The sequence below is a fragment of the Microtus pennsylvanicus genome, chromosome 18 (genome assembly GCF_037038515.1).
Source record: "Microtus pennsylvanicus isolate mMicPen1 chromosome 18, mMicPen1.hap1, whole genome shotgun sequence".
Lineage (NCBI taxonomy): Eukaryota > Metazoa > Chordata > Mammalia > Rodentia > Cricetidae > Microtus > Microtus pennsylvanicus.
In genome coordinates, this window is record NC_134596.1 from 25,560,448 (window position 1) to 25,570,000 (window position 9,553).

A 9,553-nucleotide genomic window follows, 5' to 3' on the forward strand; every position below is an offset into this window, starting at 1 on the left:
TGGATGCATTGACATGAAGGTCAATACAGTCAGAGTGTTAATAAGAAAATTAAATGTGGTTAGAGAGAGAATCAATGAAATGGAATTTTCATATCAAAATGTATCCAGAATTCATCACAATGAAAGGGAGAAAGGAAAATTTGCTCTTAGTGTTAATTCGTATAAAGGGTGGAACAAAACTAATAATGTAAACTAAGTCACTTGAAAAAATCCTTTTCAGAGAACATGAACTAGTCACTTGAAAAAATCCTTGTCAGAGAACAGTGGAGAGGCAATCCTCAAAAGACTAATGGATGTTATTTTTCTAGAATTGAAGAATGCTATAGGGTCAATGAATTCTAAATGAAAGAAATGAAAATCTAAATTTTTATAAGAATGGCTAGGATTGACAGATCTTTCAAAATTCTGAAGAAACTTTACCTTTCATCTATTGATGGAATACAGCATTTTTTATAATCATTTTATGAACCAGAATCCTCTTGAAATTTTGGTATGCAAACATGTTTGAGACATAACTGTAAAACCCTCTCAAAAATATCCATGTTTTACTGGAAAATGATAGTTTTAAAGTTTGACAGTGTTTGGACCCCAGGAAACTAGATAACCATAACCACTTCTCTTCAGTGTCAACTCTTCAGTACAAATTGCATAATTTGTGTCTGGCTTTATTTTATCATTAAATCATGAGCATTTCCCATATTGCTAAATGGTTGTTATAATTATCATTTTAATGGCTCCATTACATCCTATCAGATTTATTCCATTATAGGTTCCTTAGTCATTCCTTCTTTATTAGACATTTAGGTTTTATTTCCCTCAAATTTTGATTATTACATATAACATTGGCATAATTTACATTTTTATGCATATAGCTCCACTTTTATTTTCAATCAGTTCATTAGGAAGAGTTCCCTGAAGTGACATTATCATGTCAAATGTTATTGAGTAATTTCCCTAAAGGTATGAATCAATTTACATTCCAACAGACATTTTGATATTTAGCAGCCTTTGGCATAAAGGGAGGTCAGAAATATTACAAACTAAAATATATTTGCACTAATTTTCTGACTGTCAATGGCTGTTCTACTTAAAGTAATGAAACTAAACATTTTCTCAGATGTGTTTATTTTAGTAATTATTTTTTTTTCAGTTTTATTCTAGCTGCTGTGCTGTTTAAAACTGTGTTTCTTACACTTTCATTTGGTCTTACTCTTATTTAACCAACATTGTTTGGGGAGCAGAGCTTACTATATAAGACCTTTGATGATTATAGCAGTGAGGTGTATCGACCGCTAGCATGAATAGGCACTCATATATTTTAGCATTATTATTACCAAAACTTTCAAGGTAGAACACACAAATGTCTTCCCCACCTTGACCCTCCTGGCTCTTATTCCCCTCTTGTACAGAGGCTGAACAAGCTAAAAGTTTCTGTTCCAGACTAGTTAAAGGCTGTGAGTGGCTCTATGGCACAGTCAGAATAGGTGAAATGTAATCAAAAACATTTGGTAGTCTCTCCCCATTCTTTTCTATTCCCTTGGATGATGTGGTGAATGGAGCTAGAACAGCCATTTTTCAATAGTAAGAAAATCAGAAGAAAGACAGATGACATACCTGTGATCTTAAGACCATTGAAATAAGGCCATGAATCTTCTACCATACCCTACATTCATGTACTATGCACAGCAAAATCTTATTTGCTTAAGGCAATAGAGTCAGACTTTACTATTGTCTCTGGGGCAGCTAATGAACTGTTAGGAAGAAAGATTGGTTTTCTATTTTGTTGGCTCTCACTTTTAAAAACCAATGTAACTACTTCTTTATTTACACACTCTCTACTGTGAGGCCACCACCTAACCAATGAGGTCTGATATGATATGGCACATGTCATTTCCAGAGATAAATGGTTTTTCTTGATAAAAATATTAATATCTTAATGTTTGTGGGTTGTAAAGATGGGAGCACATAATTTGAAGGCACTCACGAATTCCCCACCTGGAGAAATCAAAGTCCATGTGACAAGTGCAGTGTGTGCCTAAGGGACAATGTGCAAAAGTCTCTCCACGTTTGCTTGTTTGTTCATTTATTATGCATGGACAGTGTGCCATGGATGGGCATGTGCTCAAGTAAGAATGGGCTGTTACTCTGTCTCTCCCCTTCAAGGATTTTCCCCCGTGGTTTTATTCCAAGACTTGAATGTGAAAAAGAGATCATTTATATACGCAAATATTATTAATATCGCGTGAGAGTAAAAATAAAAAGAAATTAGGAAAGAAAAATCAATAAGAGAGGGCAAAATGAAACTGGAGACTTGCTCAAGTCTCCTCAGTCAATAAAATGAAATGAGTTCCTTCTGGAGTGTTCTGAACTAGTGTTTCTGTGATGCCAAGTGCTGCCTGGAATAAGTGGGGCTGCGCTGGGGATAGGAGGAATTTTCACATTATAAATGCTATCATTTCAGCTACGACCGTACAGTATGCTGTTGTGCAGGGGTGGTCCCTAGCCCTTCAGTACTGTACGTGGTAGTAGATGTGTTTCTAGAGTGCTTGTCCAGTTCTATGACTCGCAAGAGGCTGGGATGTGTACAGAACTCTCCTAGCTGCACAGGACCCGAATTTTCCTTTTTGTTCTTCTTAGGCCACAGATACGGGGCAAGTCACTGGGTGGATGTAATTTTCATGTCTTTTTCTCTGACCAGTCAAGTCATTCTCCAAGGAAGAAGAGAGTCTACAGAAGCCTGGGCAAAGAGTCAGACCTTAGAACTTCAGCACACAGAAAGGGACTCGGGTTTTTTTTCTCTTTCTTTAAAATGTGATTTCTTTTTCTTGTGGACTCGAGGAGGAAATAAAAGCGATTTGTTCAACATCTGTCTTTCCCTTGTATTGCGGCTGTTTACAGAGGAACTTGCTTCCTTCAACTCTGATGTAATGTCTCCTTTCTTTAGGAAACAGGTGTCAAAACAAGCAGAAAATCCAATTTTCAAGCAGCTCAAATCAACTTGAGACTTTCTACTCCCAGGGATGCTTTTACCTCAGAAGGCTCCTATGAGTCTCAAGACTTCCCAATTTCCAGTTTTTGTTTTGTTAGTTGTGTTTTGTTTGGTTTCCCTGGGGATGTTTGTAAGCAGTTTTTAACCACCTGCCCTGCCCTATCTTCGTCCTCTAGAACATAACAGCACTGTTATTGGGATGTAAAACCCTGCACATTAATTTAAATTGACATAATAATTGTACATATTTTGGAGAACTGTGCTGTGCACATATAATCTCTAATGATTAAGCAGTGTATACATGTGTATAAAGTCTAATGATTAAGCAAAGTAATTTTCATATCCATCACAACAAACATTTATTTTTCTTGTGCTGGTAAAATTCAAAATCATTTTTTAGTTGTTTTGAAATATATAATAAACTGTTTAGCATTTTGTAATTATAATGTACTATATTATAATACATTGAATGAAACCAGTTATTTTGTACAATTAATATATTCTAGTAAAATATATGATATGATCATATGTACTTTATTAAAATAATCAATTACTGATTATTTTTATTTAGATAAAATATGTAAGTGCCAGGGCAATTCTGAGCTCCATCATGTGGAACCTCAGTTTTAGGAAAACAGAAAAATAATCTGAGCCAATCTCTACTTATATTGGAGGGATGCACGAGCATTTGTCATCATGTACAATAGTGGTAATAGAATTTGCAATGTTATAGATATCTAGAGAGGAGGATCATGATCCCATTTCACAGATGAGGAGATCAAGGCTAATGAAGCTCTAGAACCCCACATAACACTATCAGAAAATAGCGAAACTGAGTTAAATTTAATTTTGATCTGAATTTTGAAAAACATACTTGCTACCTTGCTGTGTAACTGCTTGTCTGTGTTTGTATATAAAATTTCACATGCAATGGTGGAGGCAGAATTCCCTCACTGGTCTCTGTTACTTACTAGCTGTAAGTAACTCAGATCAGTTCCTTGGTTTTTGTGTCTGAATCTCCCTCTGTGTGGACGAGAGAAAATAATTACCTTGTAGGACTTGGCAAGGAAATACCAGCCTCACGTCTGTGAGTCTGTGAAATGCTCAGACCACTTACTGACATCAGGTAGATGTGCAAAAAGTATTTTTTTCAATTTATATAAACTGCCCTACTTTTACCATCTTCTTTTCCTCCCTCTCAGAGAGGATTTGTGAAAAGGTATATAGTACAGACTAGTCTAGAACTCATAGTCCTGCATCAAGTGATGGAGCACAAGCTTAGCTCATCATACCTGGTCTCTGTGCTCATCTCTCCTTCCTGAACCTCACCAGAGAGTGCTGGGCTTGGTGTTGCTTTTGTGCATTACCTTGGCACAAGTATGAGGGTAATCTCAGGGAAGTGTGGTTTATTTTGCAGCTTCAGTATTAATATGTGAAGGATTTTTCTCCTTCTTTACCATTGTTTGATAAATGATGGGGCAAATGATGTATTTAACAAGACTGTTTAGTAATAAATCTTGGTCTCCACAGTAAACTCCTTCAAAACACAGGCGGAAGCTTTGTGCGTTTCATTGCAACTGTGGAGGGGGTGGAAAACTGGTCCTGCGCCATCCATGCCCGATATCATCTTCCCGAGCTTGCCATCCTGTTAGGAAATGCAGAACGCTTATGCAACACAAGTTGAGAAAAATCCAACTTTGGAAAGGGACTGACAAACTCTTTGAATCCTCAATTTCTGTGAAAGACATATGTCTAGAGTCCCTCTTCCTAATGTCAAAATGACACTACTCAATTCCCACGGAGTCGTCACTGCTGATTGCTTTGTTTAACTGACAGGGTCTACAGTTCGGTACCAGTGAACTGGAAGAGATGGGAGCCATGTTCTGCTTGGGCCTTTTCATCTTGGAACTCAAATCTGCAAGCTGTAGCCATGAGCTCTTGGCACGAGCTACAACTCTGCTGAATGCGGATGTTCTGGACCACTACCTCCAACGGTAAGATGCTTAGGGGGAATCAGGGATGTCTCAGGTATACTCACTACCAGTATCCTGGTGAAATGGATCAGTGGATCCTTGACAGACAGAAAATAAGCATGAACTATCAAGTAAAGGTAGGTTCAACTGTACTGTGAAGAAAGACAGACTTGGAGCTTCACAGATACTAAAAATGTAGAGATGTTGTCACATGTACATGCTTGTATAGATATAAAACTTAACATATTTATAAATATGTTATTATTATGTATTGTTAGTGATAATGTAGCTGAATTGTGATGCTGCAGAGTTCTACATGTACAGATCTTTTTCTTCCAAATTACATTCTTATATGTGTAATGTTCTTGAGCTATTGTTCAATATAAGAATGTGGAAGTATCTCATTGCGAATAGCTAGACAAGTGTCTCTGTCTTAAACTGTATCAAACTGGCAAAGAATATGATTCATAATTGGCCAGGAGAAACTAACTCACATGGTGGGGAATGGGTTGTCTGAGAATTGAGTACCAGTAGTGAGTCAAGGAATGGAGAGCCATTATCCAAATGAGCTTTTTGATGCAGTTTCCTGTAGAAAAATACCTTAGTCCTGCCCAGAATAAATTCAGAGACAGAAAGGGGAAAAATAATGACACATAAAAAAGAGAGGACCGAGAGGCACCAGGAGTTCCAAAGAGGCTAAGTCACCGTCTGTACTTTGAGCAATGGGACTGATGGGGGATTCAGCATCTGCTGGTAAATGAGGGAGCATTTCACCATGCACTTTGCCTCCACAAGCAAAGGCAAAAGTATTAATACGGGGAAGCCTCTTATTTCCAGCTAAATTTCATTAGTTTTCTGCATGTCACTATTAAATTGCTGTTTCACGGTGGCTTCTTATCAAATGGCCAGCCAAGCATAAAAAGATCTAGTAGTGTCCATTAATACAGCTTTGGAAGGCCTCCATTTCTCTAGGACTTAATTACCCAACGCAGTAATTAGCTTGTTCATCACAGAGTAATGCAGATCTCAGATGACAGAGACTTAAGTAAATCCAGATCCTGATCCCCCGGAGATACTACCACCGTTTGCTTTCGTTTAGGCACTGCAACCACTTCCATCTGCCCCTAATTCCTTCAGGATGCCTCAGCACCCAAAGGCTTGGCCTGCTTCACCTTGTCTCAGTTTTCTGATTCTCTCGCCCACAGCAAGTGTATCCACCTGCCTCGACTTGGGTTTCCGTTTGTCTTTTCACCCTTTGTCCAGCAATCTCGGATGGGAATGGGGATGACTTCTCTTCCTTCCCTTTCTCTTCTCTTCATCCTCAGCTGCTTGTTGAGGGAAGATTGAGCAGAACTGGCATTGCTTGCTTTCCCTGAATTGATTGTGCCTGTCTGTTTGATCCAATGCAGTAAGGATTAGTTGCCTGTAAACGAGAACAAGAAGACATCTATCAAAGAAATGTCTTTTCTAATTCAAGTCTAAAGAACTCAATGCCGGGCTTCAAATACAATGGCTGCTAGGTTGGTTGTCATGAGAAGGTAGCTGTCATACACTCTCCAAACCACTGACTGTCAGTTTTCAGTGGCTACCAGTCCAAGGATGCTGAAGCTGGACATTGACCTTTGACCTCTGCCTCATCTTTTCTTTATTTTTATTTTTGTCTTTAATTTAAATTCCAATTACATTTCTTCCCTTTACCCCTCCTCTCACTCCTCAACTCCCTCGGCCCACCCCTCATTTCCTTTTCCCAATAAGTAAAGCCTCCCCTGGGGAGGCAACAAAGTGTGGTACATTAAATTATGGCCAGTCTAAACCCCTCCCCACTGCATTAAAGCTGAGCATGGCATCCCACCTTATGGAATGGGCTCCAACAAGCTAGTTCATGCACCAGGGATAGATCCCAGTCTTACTGCTAAGGGACACTCAGATAGTTCAAGTTTCACCACTGTCTCTCACATACAGAGGGACTAGCTTTGTCCCATGGATGAAACCCAGCATTCATTCTAGAGTTCATGAGTTTCCATGAGCTTGGCTCAGCCATCTCTATAGGTTATTCCATTGTGATCGTGACCTCTCTTGCTCATATATTCACACTGCTCTCTCTTTGATTGGATTCCTGGAGTTCAGCCTGGTGTTTGGTTATGAATCTCTGCATCTGGTTCCAGCAATTACTTGGAGAGAGTTCTAGCTTCTTTGGAGCTGTGGATAGTAGTCGGGTTAACGTTTGTTTTATATGTAATATCCACTTATGAGTGAATTAAATACAATGTTTGTCTTTCTGAGTCTGGGTTACCTCATTCAAAATGATATTTTTTGTTTTGTTTTTATTTTGTTTTTTGTTCCATCCATTTGCATGACAATTTCATGATATCACTGTATTTTTACAGTTTAGTAATAATCCATTGTGTAAATGTACCACATTTTCTTTATCCATTCTTCAGGTGAGGGACATCTATGTTGTTTTCAGGTTCTTGCTATTATAAATAATAATGCTATGAACATAGTTGAGCAAATGTCTCTGGGTATGATTAAGTATCTTTTGGGTATATGCCTTAGAGTGGTATTGTTGAGGTAGATAAATTCTCAATTGTCTGAGAAACTGCCATACTTATTTTCAATGTGACTGTACAACTTTACACTACCACCAGTAGTGGCGGAGTATTCCCCATACTCCATATTCTCTCCAGCATAAGCTGTCATCAATGTTTTTGATCTTTGCCATTCTGACAGGTCTAAGCTGGCATCTCAGAGTTGTTTTGATTTGCATTTCCTTGATGATTAAGAATATTAAACAATTCCTTAAATGTCTTTTGAGCATTTGAGATTTTTCTGCTGAGAACACTCTGTTTAGTTAGGTGCCCCATTTTTAAGTGAATGGTTTTGTATTTTGATATCTAGTTTCTTGAGTTCTTTATATATTTTAGAGATTATCCCTCTGTCAGATGTGGGGTTGGTGAAGATCTTTTCCCATTCTGTAGGCTGTTGTTTTGTTTTACTTAACGTGTTCTTTTCCTTAGAAGCTTTTCAGTTTCAGAAAGTCACATTTATTGATTGTTGCTCTCAGTGTCTGTACTACTGGTATTATATTTAGTAAGAGGTCTCCTGTGCCATGTATTCACGGCTACTTCCCAGTTTCTCTTCTTTCAGGTTCAATGTAATTTGATTTATGTTGAGGTCCTTGATCCACTTGGACTTGAGTTTTATGCACAGCCATAGAGATCCACTTGGACTTGAGTTTTATGCACAACTATAGATATGGATCTATTCAATTTTCTATATGTTGACATCCAATTGGGCCAGCACCATTTGTTAAAGATGCTTTCCTTTTTCATTGTATCATTTTGGCTTTTTTGTCAAGCATCAGGTGTTCATAGGTGTGTGGATTAATATCAGGGTCTTTGATTTGATTCCATTGGTCCATGTATCTGTTTTCATGCCAATACCAAGCTGTTTTTTATTATTAAAGCTCTAGAGTAGAATTTGAAGTCAGGGATGGTGATGCCTCTGGAAGTTCCCTTATTGTACAAGATTGATTAACTATTCTGGTAGCTTTTTGTTTTTCCCTATGAAGTTGAGTATTGTTCTTTCAAGGTCTGTGAAGATAGCAAATCTCAACAGATAAAAAAATAAAATTAGAATAAACCCCTGTATCTTATTGGATCACCATGGCTTAAAGTTAGAATTCCAGAAAAACTAACAAACTCATGGAAACTGAATAATGCCCAACTGAATCACCCGAGTCAAGGAAGAAACAAAGAAAGACTATACATGAAGAAGTAAAGGCTTCCTATAATTAAATGAAAATGAAGGTATAAATACCCAATCGTATGGGACACTATGAAAGCAGTGCTAACACGAAAGTTCACAGCACTAAGTGCCTACAGAAAAATGTTTGCGGAATCCCACAGTAGTGAATTAACAGAACACCTGAAAGCTCTAGCAGAAAAAGATGCAAATTCACCCATGAGGGGCATACACCAGGAAATAATCAAGTTGAGGGCTGAAATCAATAAAACAGAAACAAAGAAACCTCAGCCTCTTCCTAGAGTAACTCACTCAGCAACTTAAGGGCAGGATGGTTGAACAAAGGATTTGATTAACATGCTCGTTTGGAATATATTTCAATTCAATTTGATAGATGTGTTTGGTAGATAACAAGAGAGAAATTGTTCCTTCCGGTTTTATTTTTAATCAAAACATCTGTTATATTATGAAGCCGTTGATCAAAACAGACTTTGGTCCCTGCTCAAAGGGCATGATGACTATATGACTTGAGAGAAATCTGCCTGAAAGCCTCTTAACTCCAAAATATCCCAGGGACCAAATCTCTGCTCACTAAAGGATGACCAAAGGTAAACCCAGAAAATCAGATCTGCTGGTGTGAAGTCAGTGATAGGCCGTCTGGGTTATACTTGGTTAGTTTCTACCTGGTGAATAGAGTTAAATCAAGAAAAATCATAATTATATTTCATAAAATATTTGAAAAAATATCACTAAAACAAAAGAACAACATACACACATACACAAACATGGAGTTCATTTTATGTTGTCCAGCTGCTACTGGGCATGGGTCCTACCCTAGACTGTGGCT

The 9,553-nt window shown here is 37.9% G+C and overlaps 1 protein-coding gene across 2 annotated transcripts in view; it reads left to right on the forward strand.

Moving 5' to 3' along the window:
- Agbl1 (AGBL carboxypeptidase 1) overlaps positions 1-9,553 on the forward strand; it is a 768,202-nt gene that overhangs the window by 526,709 nt on the left and 231,940 nt on the right. For both annotated transcript variants that reach the window (XM_075952813.1, XM_075952814.1), the window contains exon 22: positions 4,826-4,983. In XM_075952813.1, the coding sequence (XP_075808928.1) occupies positions 4,826-4,983 (158 nt within the window). The remainder of the gene's footprint in view (positions 1-4,825; positions 4,984-9,553) is intronic.